Source organism: Solanum dulcamara, chromosome 7 (assembly GCF_947179165.1).
Source record: "Solanum dulcamara chromosome 7, daSolDulc1.2, whole genome shotgun sequence".
NCBI lineage: Eukaryota > Viridiplantae > Streptophyta > Magnoliopsida > Solanales > Solanaceae > Solanum > Solanum dulcamara.
The window spans coordinates 10,035,868-10,053,847 of NC_077243.1; the positions used below are offsets into that span (position 1 = coordinate 10,035,868).

Below are 17,980 nucleotides of genomic sequence, written 5' to 3' on the forward strand. Positions count from 1 at the left end.
ATATTCTCCTGTGGTGGATACAATTACCTTCAGGTATCTAATGAATTTGGCGGTTCATGAAAAGCTTGAAATTCACCTAATGGACGTTGTAGTGCCTATTTATATGGCTCATTAGACCACGACATTTTTGTGAAAATACCCGAAGGGTTCAAAGTGCCTGAAGCATACAAGGATTCTCGAAAAACTTGCTCAATAAAGCTTCAAAAATCCTTATACGGGTTGAAACAATCAGGGCGCATGTGGTACAATCGTCTTAGCAATTATTTACTAAAAGAAGGATATAAAAATAATCCAATTTCCCTTGTGTCTTTATGAAAAGGTCTGAATCTGAATTGGTCATAATAGCAGTATATGTTGATGATTTGAATATGATTGAAACTCCGTAAGAACTTTCAAAGGAATTAAAATATCTGAAAAAGGAGTTCGAAATGAAAGACCTCGAAAATATAAAATTTTGTCTTGATCTACAAATTGAACATTTTACAAATGGGATATTTATACATCAGTCAACATATACTGAAAATATTTTAAAGAGATTTTATATAAATAAAGCATATCCATTGAATACCTCAATGGTTGTGAGATCTCTTGATATTAATAAAGATTCATACCTTAGTGCAATTGGTGCATTAATGTGCATTGCCAACAATTATAGACCAGATATAGCCTTCTCAGTAAACTTTTTAGCAAGATTTAGTTCTTCCCAACACGAAAACACTGGAATAGAATTAAGCATATATTCAGATACCTCCGAGGGAACAAAGATATGGGATTGTTTTACTCAAATGAATCCACGTCAGAATTGATTGGTTATGCAGATGGAGGATATTTATCTGATCCCCATAAAGGTCAATCGCAGACAGACTATTTATTTACATGTGGTAGTACAACTATATCATCGCGTTTACATGTGGTGGTACAACTATATCATCGCGTTTACATGTGGTGGTACAACTATATCATGTCGTTTATTTACATGTGTTTGGTTAAGATCAATAACTCAACACATTCAAGAAACATGTGACCTTTCTTTGACAAGAGACGCTCCAACAATATTGTATGAAAACAATGTTGCATGTATAGCTCAATTAAAGAGAGAATACATCAAAGAAGACAGAACAAAACATATTTCACCAAAATTCTTCTTTATCCATGATCTTCAAAAGAAAGGTGAAATAGATGTTCAACAAGTTCGTTCAAGTAATAATTTAGCGGACATATTCACAAAGGCATTACCAACATCAACTTTTGAGAAATTAAGATATAAGATTAGAATGCGTCGTCTCCAAAATATCAAATGAAGTTTTCATCAGGAGAAGTAAAATACGTGCTGCATTCTTTTTCTCTTAACCAAGGTTTTGTCCCACTAGGTTTTTCTGAAAAGGTTTTTAATGAGGCATCACTCAAAGCGTATTACCAGATGTGTGTACTTTTTTCCTTAACTAGGCTTTTTTTCATTGATTTTTCTTAGTAAGGTTTTAACGAGACACAATATATATGGGTGTTCAGAATAAATATGTATATTATTTCTTATAGAGTTTTTTTAAGAAAGCACATTATACATAAACATCCAAGGGGGAGTGTTGTGTATGGATGTCTCTATCTAAGTGGGTCCCATCCACTTAGATAGTTGGGCAAATTGCCTCTTTTCTGTGTAAATAGAGTATTGGGTATTGGATAGTTGGGCAAATTGCCAATTTTTTATGCCTATATATACTTTGCATGGATTTGTGCAGTGTAACAAAAAAATATAGATATAGAAAGAAGAAAATACTTACACACGGCTTTTCAATTCTCTCAACTTTCACTCTGTCTTTTGTTTTTCCTCTTATTCACTCTGCCTTACTTTGCGAATTTAATTTACTTGACAACAATAACGTTATATAACGAATGAGGAAACTCGCCGCAATCTAATTTATAAATATGGTATTTATTTATCATTTGCAGAGAGTGCCCTACCTCAAACTCTATTAATAACAAAAAATAATATTCTTTTTTTGTTCCACATTTTGCTCCCTAAGGAACACAAACCGTTAAGGGGTCATTTGGTGTGTAGACAAGGCAAAATAATTTTAAAATAAATTTTTAATAATCTTCAATTGTTAGTTTAGTTACAAAGTGTAGGATAATTTATCCTAGAATTAATAATTATGACTGAGATAAGTTATTCTTCTCCTTGAGTGGTATAATAATTCCGAAATAAATTATCCCAAAATAAAGTAGGTAAATGACAAAAATATCCCTTTAAATCCTTTTTATACATCAATGTTCACATTCATAAAGAATATTTTTGTAAATAAATAATTTATTCTTAAAATTTATATGCATATTAGAACCCATTTAGATGGGCTTAAAAAATGACTTTTACGTATAAAGTGCTTTTAGAACTTTTAAGTGCTGAAAATTATTTTTATAAATAAACAGTTGAATTTTTAGATAAAAATGTTTATGCTGAAAATAAGTTGTTGATGTGTTTGGCAAATAAGTGTTGTTAAGCACTTATTTTCTGTCAAAATGACTGAAATACCCTTAAAGCTGTTAACACCATAATAAGTTGATTTAAATCAAAAGTTATTTATATTATAAAATCACTTTCACTATAAAATGTTTATTTAAGTTAATTTTTTATAAATACATACTACTTAGGGTGTATGTGCTACAAGACCCTCGGCTACTTGTGCTAAGGTGTGTGTACACTGTTTATGTTGTTAAAGTACAAAAAACAACACACAGCAACATAAATAGAAGAATAAGAAATTACACAATCAATACTAGGAAAACAACAATTTGTTTAAAAACCAAAACATCAAACAAGAGCAAAAAAAATAAAATGGATAAAGCTTAGAAATACTAAAAACCCACTTGATCTGTTCATTAATAGCAGCTTCAGATTGATCAAAATACTTGTGTTTAGCAAGAAAAACTTGAGGAACAGTAGAGGTACAAACATAAGTTCTTTCTTCACCTCTTCAAAGGGCTCGAAAACAACACCCGTTAAGGGTTTACTGCTCGAACCCTTTGAAGCACATAATACCAACCCATTTCCGCTTTTTGCAAAATAGATCCATGTGAATAAATTGTTAACATTGGACTCAAATTTTAACCATGGATGTTCAACAAGCAAACGCAAGTGCCACTTTGAGAAGCATGATTATGTATACAAAAACTTAACAGAGAAATTGATGGAATATCGAGAGAAAATGAACAATTATTGGTAGAAACAAAATCAAAGAAAAATGAAAGATGAGCTACAGTGAGGAGAAAGAGGGAAGCTGATAGGGTATTTTGGAATTAAAATAAAATATAAGGGATATAAAAATAATTTTCATGATCAACCAATATGGCTTGATGTGCACAGTTACCTGATAACTCAATCGGGATGCACGAATGCTGGCTCAAACACCACAATCACGTCAAAAACTGTCTCTAAGGTAGAGGATAATGGTAAGCTGTTGTAGTTAATAACTGATCTCCAATTCAAATTCAAGTATCAAATAACAAAGAATTGGATTCAACATATACTTGTTTCCTCTATTGACTTCACTAGAGCAAGCAACCTTCTGAACTTTGTAATCAAAACCATGAGGCAAGATAAAATTTGCAGCGAAAAGATGAATTCACGAACCACAAATTTCATTAATAGGCTTGCCAAAGTAAAAATAGAAACAAGACTAGCTAACACTAGCTAAATTGCACAATCAAAGATATATCCCAACTACAAATATTGACACCACAAAGAATATATTCATTAAATATGGATAGTCAGTAGTCAACTCATACACAGCACAACAAAGTGTTCAACGTGAATGACAAAAACAATAGGGCAAAAGGCAAAAATACACAAAATGAGGGTAACATTCGCTAATAAAAAGGATATTATATGGCAAACATGCTATGATATCTCATCCAATTGAACCAGCAAAAAGCATAGACAATATCCGAATGTATTTCAAAGCAGAAGACACAGTGATACTCAAGTTTAAACATCCCTTAATAATCAAAAACAAAACTGAAGATAACTAAGCCTTAATCTCAAACCAGTTGAGGTCGGCAAATCTGAATATCAAAAACTATTAAGAAAAGCAAACCTAAGCAGTGAGCACAACGGCACCACCACCCTCCTTAATCTTCTTCTCAGCATTCTTTGAAATAAGCTTAGCCTTCACCACCACGGCCTGGTTTTCTGGCAAAACACCCTTACCCAAGACCTTGAAGTAACCATACTGGGTAACATCGATCACGGGGGCACTTCCCTTGCTAGCAGCAGCCTTGTCCTTCACCTCTTGAGGGACAAGTGACCAGAGCTTGTCGATATTGACAGTAGGGCAATAGAATTTGTTGCGGAGTTTATGGAAGTAACGCATACCTACCTTTCCGAAGTAACCAGGATGGTACTTGTCGAAGAGGATACGGTGATGGTGCATACCTCCAGCATTACCACGACCACCTGGATGCTTCCTGTGCTTACCGATACGTCCGTGTCCGGCACTGACGTGACCCCTCTTCTTCCTGTTCTTCTTGAAACGGGTCGTCATTTCTTCGTCGGCTGCAAAAGAGGAAAGGGGAAGGGGAACTAGGTGAAAAACCCTAGAGAAGTGAGGTTCGATTAGGGTTTCAAAAATTTATAGATGGAAGAGCTGATTGGGCTTGGGCCTCGCGTAAGCTTTTTCTTGCTTGGGTTCCTTTAATAAATCCATTTTTATAGATAAAAGGAACATTACAATTTGATGATCAGTCAAAAATATTTAAATCTAACTATATATACATGAATTATATATTAATTTTTATAAAAATTTGTGTATATTATATTATTATTTTCTAATCCAATTCAACATTCATATTCTGGTAAATCGTGAAGTTCATCTCGGGTTTACCTTAATAAAGGAGTATCTTTCTCTAAATGTAATGCTGTGGATTTTGTGAGCGGATTTGAAAAGTTACTCTCTTTATTCATTTTTACTTGTTCATGTTTAACATGATATACACTAATTATTATAAGTAATCTAAATGTTGAGGAATGAATAGTGTTTATTAATAAGAGCAAAATAAGTATAAAATGCTAAATTGTCTCTTAATTTTTCAAACTTAACAAATAAAAATAAACGGAAAAGGAGAACATTTAATTAATTTACTGCCAAAAAAATAATGACATTCCAACAATTAACAATTCCGTTCATTTCGAGCTTTTAAGTAGTTAACGATTTCGCAATTGGGTATAAGGTGAGAATTGATTTCTAAGGCTTGAAATATACAAAAGAATATGATTTTCAAAATAAGCAATTTGAGACTTCCTGCAAAGTTCCTCTAGCCAAGGAGAGATTAAACAGCATCACCAAAATTCACCTCAGTTTGAGAGAAAACCACACTGATGCTTCAAATCTAAAAGCTACTCGAAACGTCTCAGTGAATTTAAAAGGGTATATATGTAGCACTAAACAGCATACTATTATTCTTCCTACACAAACTATGTTATCTCCATCTGCATATCCAAATTCCTAATAAGTGTTCATATGATGATCCAATTCGATCGAGACTAGAAAGGAAAGAGATTAGTTTAAACTAAAAATCAATCTGCTATAGCTGTAAGCAAACAGCATACAGAACCCCAAAATTATGTCTAGTATACATATCCTACACTAGACGCAGTAACTACCAAGGCCTTCTTGAACCGCCAATAGGAATTACATTAGATCCAGATCTCTGTCCCCGGTTCCCAAAGCCACCTCGTCCTCGAGACCTGAAATTGCTTCCTGCAGCAAGAAACCAAAAGTAGAATAAATCAATTCTTTATATTTATCATGTTCACAATTTGGGATTTACAAGCATACAACACATAAAAAGTTATGGATTTGAACACAAACCTCCAGTGCTAGGACCACTAGACCTTGCTAATGCAGAAAGTTGAGGAGGAACGATTTGTCCAGCCTGCTGGAGGATCTTGCTAAGCTCTCTGGTAAACTTGGCATTTGCGTGGGTGAAAAATGTAAAGGCAGTTCCAGTTGCACCAGCACGTCCAGTTCTGCCAATCCTATGAATATAATCCTCGAGACTTGAAGGGAAATCATAGTTGATAACACACTTTATGTCCTTAACATCTGCATCAAATGAAAAAAGAACACAAGTCACACCCAACTGGTGAAAGAGTAGATACTTGCACCCTTATCCCTGCACTACTGAGATCCAAGTGATCATATGTAAGATAACACATTCCTCACATAAATGTGCCCACCTTAACCTGGCAGGGATAAGGAGCAGCTCCACCAGAACTTGCAAAATCAATTCCAGTAACACAACAATCTTGCATGAGTCTACCGGACTGTCAGGACAACCAGCTCCATAACTGTGGATGGGCAACGTTAACCTCGACCTTACTTAGACGAAATGACGAGAGACATACCCTTTGGGGAAGGGAAATTTGATAAAAGCCACCTCCCTAAGCTTAAAATTCCTAAAGTATAACAATCACAAGTATTCTTCCAACCACATGGAAGAAGGACATCTCTTATGATCTTCACTAATTGCACAATGAAGTTTAACACCTTCATTTGACATAAGCAGCTAGAATTTCAAGTGTCACATTCTATACCAGTTTTCAGTTTCCCTCTTATGCCTATTGTTCACAAAGGCAGTTGGCGATAGTTTCAAACCCAAAATCAATTCAGCCGAAAGAACTCACATATCCCCTTTATTCCCACCATCCTACTTTCTAAATGTTGAATAGAGCAATTGGCCATTCATTCAGCTTGAATGCTCCAATGCTCCACTGATGGCAAGACGGAGTGGTGTAATAACCAGCTATGCAGTTAGGTTGTGTGCTCTAAGCATGGGGTGATGAATGTAATACTTACAAGTTCCTATAGATTTCAACCAATTACATAAAAAAAATACATATTTTTAGTAAGCCCATAGATGTAAAAGGAACTGCACAGGTAATTTTACTTCTAAAGAAATGAAGCCATGCGACTTCATTTCTTTCTCGATTGAGAGGATAAGATGATCAGAAGAATAAACAGACATTAAACATCACTTGCAATTGTATGACAAACTTTGAAGGCTGCATAAACAAAGTCCACTAATGAGAATAGAACTCTCACCATGTAGCCTTTTGTAACCTAACCTTTTGTAACCTACTCTTGATCTATCTCAGGTTTTCGGAAACTGATTGACCTCCATCTAAAAGCTATAGCATTTACCAACTTGCAAATTGACTCTTTCAGCACTAAAATTTTCTAGTACATTCCAACTTAAAAAGGTGTATTCCCACATTTCAAATTAGATGCCCAACCTCTCGTTTTCTTATGACCGAACATCCAATACAGACCAAAACAGGAAGGTCGTGACATGCTACTGAACTATCCAATACAGACCAAAACAGGAAGGTCGTGACATGCTACTGAACTATCCAATACAGACCCAAAAAGGAATTACCATTTTTAGAAGTATGTAAACCTTTAATTCCCAACTCCCATACATTATTACATCATCATAGTCCTCACTGTAAGAGCAGTTTCATCCTATTTAAAAATCCCTTCTTAGAGATTACTCGAGAGCTGGTCACATAATACATTTCAAAGGGATCACTATAAATCTCTGCCATAAAACTTATCAAGAGATAAAATTCATCAACTGAAACTGTGTTTGGACAATTTGAGAGATGGCAGTTAGTGTTCAAACAACTCAAACACCAGCTAAAACCAAAATCCTATCAAATTGTAGTTAAACTCAAAGTGTGATTTTTTTTGCGGTGGCTTTTAAAGAAGGGACCGAAGTGTGACATATTTCCTTAAGCTCCTCCTAAAGTTCTATTGAAATTCAACTAATGGGTCTAATATTAACACTTCCCATGAATCCTATAATCTCTCTTGCTCATGGTGCAAAAACAGTCATTGTGGTTAACGCGCCCCTAGCTATAGTCCCAAATCACAGATTATTTACTCGGGAAAATTGACAGCAGCCGGAGACTCATTACCTCTAACTGTGAAAGACCTAAATGGACAGACTAAAATAATCCTAATCCTTAACATGATTGGTCCTACCAAGACCACGTGCAGCAACATCAGTGGCAATCATTATGGGACTTCTTCCACTTTTGAAATCAGCCAGGACCCAATCCCTCTCATCCTGGCTTTTATCACCATGGATGGATAAAGCTGGCCATCCATCCATTCTCAATTGTCTTGTGACTTGATCACATCCTTTCTTTGTTTCTACAAATATTAGGATTCGGCTTCCATCCATCACTTCTTTCAAAAGCCCAATCAACCTGTGAAATCAAAAAACCATGAGCAGTCAAATTTGTACAGGATACCATCGAGTAACATATTGGTGGCTATTAGATTATACCTGCTATATTTCTCTAAATCTGTGACAACTTCAATGACTTGCCTTATAGATTGATTTGCTTTCAATTCTGGAGACCCAATGATGACCTGACAAGTTAAGCATATTTAAACACATTGCAAACCCTCTGTATAAAACACTGGCTTTTTGTGACTAGGGGTGTCGAATGTAGCCGATTAGTGACCCGCCCCAGAATTTTATGGGTGGGGCACAAAATAGAAAATAAGGGGCTAACTTTTAACAAGTTTAATCATTACCCACTTTAAAACAATCTCCAACTTAGCCCAGCTTCTATGCCCAATTCAACCTGCTTTGTAACTAGAGTTTCGCTGATCTCCATCGTAGTTGAAAATATGAATTAATGAATTTGATACAGTAGTCTTGAGTTAGAGAATCTGTTATACTATTTACAAATGCTCATACCAAAGCAGGATATTTACAAATATTGAAGTTCATTACTCCCTTTATCCCGATTTATGTGGCACTCTTTCCTTTTTAATCCGTTCCAAAAAAAATAGTCTTTCCTTATTTGGCGACTATTTAATGGCACCTTACCCATTTTACCCTTATTAGGTCTCACTTAACACTTTATTGTGAAGAAAAGTCAATTAAAAGTAGGCACTAAAGTGACTTTAATAAGGGCAATTTGGTTAACATAATACAGTCTTCCCTTATTTCTTAAACTACATGCCAAGTCAAACAGTGCCACGTAAATTGGGACGGAGGGAGTATTTAAAATAGAAAATAGTAAGAAGTTATAGCTTTAGAAACTGAAAAGGAAATTTTATAGCTACAGATTATAGAATGGTAAATGAAAAGAACTAAAAAGATTTTGTATCTTTAAGCTTTTAATAAATTTACAAATCTCTTCATTTGTTAATATTTAATATGAATCTGCCTAGAAATGCTAAAACTTGGCATATATATGTATCTATACACTTCTTATATATTTTTCCTTATATATTTTCTTCATCCTTCAATAACTAGGGCTAAATATTTGATTAAACTTAGAGAAATTGCTCTGACTCCGCCTACGGCGAAATCCTCACATTTCCGCCGATCAAACGTGATGTGCAAACTTATTCCTATTCTTGGCCCGCCGATCTACTTTTTCAATTTTCCGACCCTTCATATCTTTTTGCTGCTACCAAAACCCTAGATCTGGTTCACTGTCAGAAGCCAAAAAACGACCTTGACCTAGATTCCGACTAACTGAAATGGGAGCCTTTCACAAGGTGTGTCTCTCCTTCTCACCGTTCGCTATAACCCACCTACCGCCGGCTTCAGTACAGCCACCTACAAGACTAGGTATGGTACGTCAAGTCTCTCTTCTATGCGACATTCAAGATCAGGTTCCATTATCTGTTCAAGAACGTCTGGATACTAGCAAAACCAACACCATGTTCCTCCATTTTTCAAGATTGCCGCACATCAGGTTGTCTTTGCCTAGTGTTTAATTTTTCTCCTAGCTAAGGCATATTCTGATTGGTGTTACCAAATGTGTCATTCTTTCTACTAGTTACTGATTTTTCATTATACCTCCGGGTAAATTCTTTTCCTGTTTGTTTTTATTGCTTAGACAAACTAGCTGGGTTTTATGACAGCCTCCTTTTGATCTCCCCCCCCCCCCCCTAAAATCCAGCACAAGGTGATGGTCCAATCGTGCTAGTATTAGCACCTACAAGAGAATTAGTTGTTCAAATTCAAGAAGAAGCTGTCACATTTGGATCGCGTGCCAACATCAAAAGTACTTGCATTTATGGTGGTGTGCCAAAATGACCTCAAATCCGTAATCTTAGAAGAGAGGTATTTGGTTTCCCTGTTCACTAGCTTGTTATTATTAAATCCATTTTTGCCAAACTGGTTTCAAACACAAAACTTCATGTTAGGAGTTGAAATTGTGATTGCAACCTCCGGTTGATTAATAGATATGTTGGAAGCTCAAACATATAAAACTTGAAAAGAATGACTTGTCTCGTATGGACGACTGAACAAATACCTCTTAACTTCCCACCCCTTCCAATCGAAGGTCATATACTCGGTGAGCCGCAACTACACCATGTCTTGTTTAATCACCTGTCTTCAATACTTCTTCGATCAATCTCTACCTCTCTTTCTCTTGAATCCATCCCTAGTCAATCTCACACCTCCACACCGGAGCATCCGTACTTCTCCTCACCACATACCCAAACCATCTCAGTCTCGTTTCCCACATCTTGTCTTCCATCGAAGCCTCCCCTTGAACTCTTCGCGTCAATACATCCTTTACGACGGCAAATAAAAATGGGTTAAGGGTTGATCTTTGGTGCGATCTCATAAACATGTGAAACTACTTCAAATACCTCCAACTATTCTTACTTGGCTCTTGGCTCCATCGTACATGTCTTTAATTGATCTAGTGTACGCCGCAGGTACCCCTTATAGCCTCCAAGCACCTCATAGAACCTCCCTAGGTATTTTTTCATAAGCCTTTTCAAGGTCAATAAACACCATGTGTAATTCCTTTCTCTCCCTATACTGCTCCACCAATCTCCTTACGAGATAGATACCTTTTTTAGTCGAGCATCCTAACATAAATCCGAACTAATTCTCAAAAATAGTCACAATCCTGCTCAACCTCAACTCCGCACCTTTTTCCAAACATTCATAGTGTGACTTAGCAACTTGATACGCCTATAACTGTTGCAATTCTGAATGTCACTCTTGTTCTTGTACTGGAATTATTGTACTTCATCTCCACGCTTCGGGAATCTTCTTCGTCTTGAAAATGACATTAAACGACACAGTTAGCCACAATATACTTGCCCCAACTGTTCTCTTCCAAATATCCATCAAAATCTTGTCTAGCTCAGTCGCTCTACCCTACGCATACTACGAATAACACCCTTAACCTCTTCAACCTTTATCCGCCTATAATAACCATAATTGTGTCACATTTCTGAGTGCTCCAAATTCCCCAAACAATGCTTTTGTCCCTCTCTTTGTTCAAGAGTTTATGAAAGTATATCTGTTGTCCCCTTCTAATAAGTACCTCATCCACCGATACTTTGTCGTCTCATTCTTGATACACTTCACTTGGTCAAGGTCTTGAACCCTTCTCTTTCTAGCCTTAGTTAAGCATGTATAACTTCTTGTCCCCGCCTTTGTCCTCTAATTCTGTGTATTAGGGCTCAAAGGTTGTTATTTTGTTCACCATAACCACTAACTTAGCCTTCTTCCTAGTCAAATTATACTTCTACCTATTTATTCATTTTTCATTCTCGTCCTTACTCTCCACCAACTTTGCGTAAGCCCCCTTCTTTGCCTCCACCTTCCCTTGAACTTCTACATTCCACCACTAATCCCCTCAATGCTTCCATGCACATTGTCATAATCCCACAAAAAAGACGACCCAATGTGCCTATTCACATCTCCCCCCGTCCGGACCGAGAACAAGACCCTAATATGCCATCGTTTAACCAAGCCACTAAAGCAAATATTAACCCAACAAGGTGAACACAAAACACATCGGAAACACTACTAACGCACAAACAAGAACATGCAAGTAAGACTAATACCTCAAGGATGATAGAATTAAACATAAGACCCTTAAAGTCAAGAATCAAACAAGCAGTGAACAACATGACGAGTCAGTGGACAACATGACTAGTTGTATCCTTCTATAACCCATGGACAACATGACTAGTTATACATAAGCAGGTCAAATTAGGCAATTCATGACCCAATCCAGTTTTTAACCTATCTTAGCCAAACCCATTTTAGCTCAAGTAAATGTGGATGGGTAATTAACTGACCCATTTATTAGATCAGCTTATTTTAACCCTCCCAATTCTAGCCCAACACGCCCATTTGACACCCCTACTTGTGACGCACTGATATGTTAACATAACATAGAGTTTAGCATTATAATATGGCTTCACTACTTACCTTATAGGGATTACGTAGAAACTGCCTAGCCAAGGTTTCAACCTCCTTGGGCCAAGTGGCACTCCAATACAAGGTTTGTCTATCTGGTCTAATCTGCAACATCATCACAAAATATGTAAACCTCAAGACTATGAGCTTCTCTCAACAGAATTTCTAAAATTATGCAATAACTCAAGCACAGCCACATCAAAATAGAATGCCAGCAAGACAAATATATAGTAACACAACATGAGTATCTGTTCGAAATTGCATTTGCAACCTATTTTGAACAAAATAGCATAGACAATTAGGAGGATTTGAGACACAACAAAACCAATTTATTGCACAATCTAACAAAGTGGGAAGAAACAACACATGCAATATTTGTCTTTCAAACATAGGCATAGAAAATGCAGAAGCTAAGTATGTGAAGCCTGTGACATATATGGTTAAATACAGCATTAAGTTACATGAGAAAAACCAAAAGTCATTTGAGACCAGACCAATCACAAGGTAATGTCCAAAATGTCAAAGCTTTTTGCCAAAGTTCAACGCAACCTGCTGACTACTCTCATCAAAATACCTTAACTACTGTGAATTGATAAATATATTGTTAAAACCTCTTTGAAAAGGAAAGTCACATAAATGTGTTGCATCTCCGTTACCAATTTAACAAAAGAACAGAATCTCCCTTACCCCTTTAAACTTTTAAAACATTTCAACACCCCAAATCTAGCAAATAATCAAAATTTCCATATTTAAGATGCAAAATCAAGCAAGCAAATCAGTCAAGAAAACTTCCTTCTCTCACATTTTATTCATGGTCCTAGTAAAATTTACAAACTGAAGAGCAATATGAAGAAGTTGGCAAAACTATATGTTTTCTGTTCATATAATGGCTCAAAAGGTTAATATACCAACCCCAGAAAAAAAATGCTAAACCACTGCCGACAGGGTCAAACAAAAAGATACTCATACTGAACTGTCAGAGACAGTTCCACTCAATGCACTCATCCAACTGCAGCTCGCAAAATAAACAATGGAAGTTGAAAAATTGTACTGAAGCAGGGCCCAAAAGATACATTATTTTTCGCTACAATGAATGAACATGATGAAGTATTAACACAGATGAGGACACAAAATGATTATTGAACTAAATTGCGGATTCTCATGCAATTAAAATCGTAAAAGAAAAAAAAAGATTGTGCATACCTGGGAAATTAGTTTCCTTATTTGAGGCTCAAACCCCATATCGAGCATTCGATCAGCCTCGTCCAATACAAGATAAGTCACTCTTTTCAAGTTCGTATACTGAGCTTCCAGCATATCTATTAACCGACCGGGAGTTGCTATCACAATTTCAACTCCTGACATGAAGTTTCATGTTTTAAAACCAGTTTGGCAAAAAGGAATTGAATACTAACAAGTTAATGAACAAGGAAACCGAATACCTCTTCTAAGATCACGTATTTGAGGTCCTTTGGGGGCACCGCCATAAATGCAGGTACTTCTTATGTTGGCACGCGATCCAAATTTGCCAGCTTCTTCTTGAATCTGAACTGCTAATTCTCTTGTAGGTGCTAATACTAGCACGATTGGACCATCACCTTGTGCTGGATTTTAGGGGGGGAAGATCAGTAAGAAGGCAGTCATAAAAACCAGCCAGTCTGTCTAAACAATAAAAACAAACAGGAAAAGTGATACTAACCCAACCGGGGTTGTGCGCTGACATGGACCAAAGCAGGCAATAAATATGCCAAAGTCTTTCCAGAACCAGTTTCAGCAATTCCAATTAAGTCTCTGCCCTTTAAAGCCATTGGCCATCCTTGTGATTGGATAGGTGTCGGCTCAACAAATCCTAGTCTTGAAATAACCTCCAGGCAATAATCTATCACACCAATTCAATCAGCCCAATTTCAATAGATTTAGCTAAATTAATCAATACTTTTAGGTCTCCAGAAGTAATACCAGGAAAGTTCGCCTCATGGAACATCTGAATTGGCCTAGGGACATCATTGCCTTCAATGGTAATGTCACGCCGTGCACGATAAAGAGCAACCTCCTGATCCGTCATTGCCCTCACAGCGTGATTTTCAACATAAAAATTCTTCTCAAAGGGTACCAAATTTCCAAAGTCTTGCTTTGGAAGAGTAAGGTTGTCAAGATCATCACGTGATCTCCCATGCCTACCTCCTCTCCCGCCACTACTACCACGCCCTCCATCCGAACTATACCTTCCACCTCCACCTCCACCTCCTCGTCCACCACTGTAGCCTCCATCAAAACCCCTACCTCCTCTTCCACCACCACTCCTACTTCCACTATAGTTTGCCCCAGCACCAAATCGACCAGGCCGGTCCCCCATACCACCATTAGCCACTCTTTCAACTCCTCCACTTCCAAAGCCACCAGAGCGGCCCATATCCGACCCTCTTGAAAACCCACCTTCAAAAGGTGGATACCCACCTCCAACGCGTCCAGATCCACCCATACCCCCTCTAGAACCAGCGTCCATAAGAGGTGGACCCCCTGACTGAGGACCGCCATAAGGAAGCGGCCCACCACGACCGTAGCTAGCGGCAGGTCCACCCGGCATAGGGCGTGGATACATAGAAGGCTGCGGAGCCATTAGGTCACTACAACACAAGCAAGTACAAGATTCAAACTATATTGAGTAATCTATGAAACATGTATGTATAAATCAAGAATTTTAGAGAACATGTACCTGCGTCGCTGTCGATAGGAGCCTGAATCACCGTATCTGGAGTCGTAATTAGGATAGCTCATAGTCGCAAACAGAGAATTAGGGTTTTTCGGATTTGAAAGCTCAAAGGGAGGCAAAGAAAACTGGATTTTCCTCTACAATCGTTTGTTTTTCCCTCCTCTCAAAAATGTGTAATGTTGTACCAGTTGCCTACCAGATATTTTCTCAATTTATATTAAAATCCGCAATATTTTATATTATTCTACTAGTATTACTTTTTTTCTTTTGTTGTAGTTTAAACAAAAACGGCAGAAACTTAAAAGCTCTCCAAAAAGAATATGCTACTTTTTCTAAGAATATTTTTATTTTCATAAACTATTTGTGTTTGGCTACGGCAAAATTCTTAAGTCCCGAATCTTCCATTTTATATTTCTTCTTTAACGCATTTTATAGTTTTATTAAAGTTTTACGCACGATATAGATATTATATAGACAATCTTTTAAATCATTTCAGAATATAATTTTTGCACGTCAAAATGTTTTCATGCTTCTATTATCAGAAAACGTTTATTTTCTGATATTTTTTTGGTGGAACTAAAATATCGTTAGTGATAAACTTTCGCAGACTCAAGGTAGTTTGATAGAAAATCATCTTTTGCTATTACCTTTTAACTTTAAGACTAGAGAACTTTTCTGATTTTTCTACCACAGTCATAGCAAGCACAAATACTGATCAATCGGATGACGCCACTGTATTTGCTTTAAAATAAAAAATAATAGATTCTCCTATTCTGTTTGAAAATACAAAAATAGTATTAAATAATAAAATGACCAAATAATTTTTTTTTACTCAACTCGAACAAGTTTTATATTTTTGAATCGAGAGAAAGAAAATATTAATTAACTTGATTGAGATTTTATTTATTCGAACCAAGTTAATCATTGGAGTAGAAAATATTTCGATTTTAACCTCCAACCATAACAGAATATAAGATAAAGCATAAATATAAATAACATTAAAATCGTTAAGCTTGTTATTCATGCTATCAAGAAATAGAAAAAATAGTGAAAAGAAAAAAAATTGTTCCAAGCCTACAGAAAATTGTGTCTTCTTAAAGATTTACACTTGCCCAAGATTTAGATTAATTTGTCACAAGATAAAATAGAACACTATTTTACAATATTAACAATTGAAATTAAAAAAAAATAGCAAACTCAACAAACGAAAGAAAAAATGAAGCGTTGAGAAGAAGGACAACTCTCCAATGAAGCATGGAAGCATTCTAACAACTCTCCAGTGATGACTTTCTGTTGAAAAGGAAGAATTAAAGTCACAAGTTACATGAAAGCATTTTTTCTTCATATTGGAAAGGAAGTGAAAAAATAAAATGCTCCATAAAATAAAGCACAAGTTATATGATAGCATGTTTTTGGGCTTAAAAAGCACATTCCTTGAAGTTTATTGGACTATAACGATAATACGTATTATAGATTTTGTCAGTGATAGTCTAATATTTTTGAAGCAGCATACATAAGGGTGAAAGTTGATATAATTTAAGTTTACAACACAATTAAATAGTAAAATTGGATTTGTATTTTTCAACAAGAAATAAACATTTATTTATTATCTATCTATCCATCTATCTATATCTATATTATATTAAAACTTAAAAGCATGAACCCTTAAAATGTTGATTGAACGTGGGACATTTGAATTCTAACACAAACAACATGCAACTTATTTTAAACATCGTATATAAATTTTTAACTCATGATATAAAAGTTTTAATTTGAGAATAAGTAGGAAATTTATTAGTACTAACTCCTAATATTTAGAAATTATTATTTTTGATTTAATTTATTTGGAACCAATTTATAAACTTATATTGATTACTGTATTCTTCTCTATATATCTTTCAATATACGTAATCTCACTAACTAAAGATTGCCAATGTAACCATAGGAATAAGAATATTTTTTAAGTACATTTTTTATCTTAAAATTTTACGTTATATTTTTAAAGTATTGAACATAATAATGTAACATACACACAATAATTTGTTCTTTTTATATAAAATTATTATTAATTAATGTGATACATACGTACAAAACACATAGCACGAGGGTTCTTAGAAATATTAATTGAATTTTTTATCCTTTATTAAAAGACTTTACAATAGAAAAAAATTATCATTACTATTTTTCTCAAATTATTGACATTTAATAATTATCCTAATATTTAACACTTTAAAATTAGCATAATGTTTGAAACTTTAAAATTAATTAAAGGTATAAATATTAAATCTTGACTTATTTATAATAGGTAAAAAACTCTTAATATGTAATATTTTAAAATTGATTAAAATTTTATTAAATCCTTCATTATTTGAATTTGGGGTGTGGGGGGGGGGGACCCAATTCCTCTAAATTGCAACAGTTCATTATTTCAAAAATATTATGATTGAATAATTAAAAAAAAAATATTTAGGTAACCCAATCGTCTGGGTTTAGTTTATTTGGAATTAAATCTTATTTAAGTTATGGTAAATTAAATAAATAAATAAATTAAAAATATTAAGAAAGATGTTCATTTTTTAAAAAATAACTTTTAAATTTTTCTATATGAAATTCTTACAATTTAGATAGATATATCATTTATTTTAACATTAATTACTATTTTTTAATAATTTTATTCTTATATACTCTCTTTGTTCCTATTTATATATCGTCCTTACTAAAAATAGATTATCCTTAGTATTTGTCATTTCACAAAATCAATGCATAAATGAAATTATTTTTCTTATTTTATCCTTTTGAGTTATTAGCCTTGAAAATATACATTTGACCAACATAAAAAAATTAAGTAAATAATTCACGTTCGCTGGTCAAATTAATTAATCATAATGAATTAATTCATGTTCATTGATTAAAAACTTGAGTTCAAAAAAATATTAAATAAGGGTTGAATAGTAAACTTACTTAGTTTTTAATGCACGTGAAACTAAAATTGTGACTCTCTGCCTCGCTGCG

General features: G+C 35.0%; 2 protein-coding genes across 2 annotated transcripts; both read right to left on the bottom strand.

The window, feature by feature from the left end:
* Window positions 1-3,928: 3,928 nt before the first annotated feature.
* LOC129895086 (60S ribosomal protein L27a-3) lies at window positions 3,929-4,608 on the bottom strand. The gene has a single exon (XM_055970730.1). The coding sequence runs from the start codon at window positions 4,533-4,535 to the stop codon at window positions 4,089-4,091; it is 447 nt and encodes a 148-aa protein (XP_055826705.1). The 5' UTR covers window positions 4,536-4,608; the 3' UTR covers window positions 3,929-4,088.
* Window positions 4,609-5,387: 779 nt separating this feature from the next.
* On the bottom strand, window positions 5,388-15,175 carry LOC129896675 (DEAD-box ATP-dependent RNA helicase 20). The gene is made up of 10 exons (XM_055972613.1): window positions 14,972-15,175; window positions 14,215-14,882; window positions 13,955-14,134; window positions 13,698-13,859; window positions 13,459-13,613; window positions 12,268-12,360; window positions 8,344-8,429; window positions 8,037-8,263; window positions 5,862-6,095; window positions 5,388-5,750 (listed from the first exon to the last, which is right to left on the bottom strand). The coding sequence occupies exons 1-10, from the start codon at window positions 15,031-15,033 to the stop codon at window positions 5,650-5,652; spliced, it is 1,968 nt and encodes a 655-aa protein (XP_055828588.1). The 5' UTR covers window positions 15,034-15,175; the 3' UTR covers window positions 5,388-5,649.
* Window positions 15,176-17,980: the final 2,805 nt, after the last annotated feature.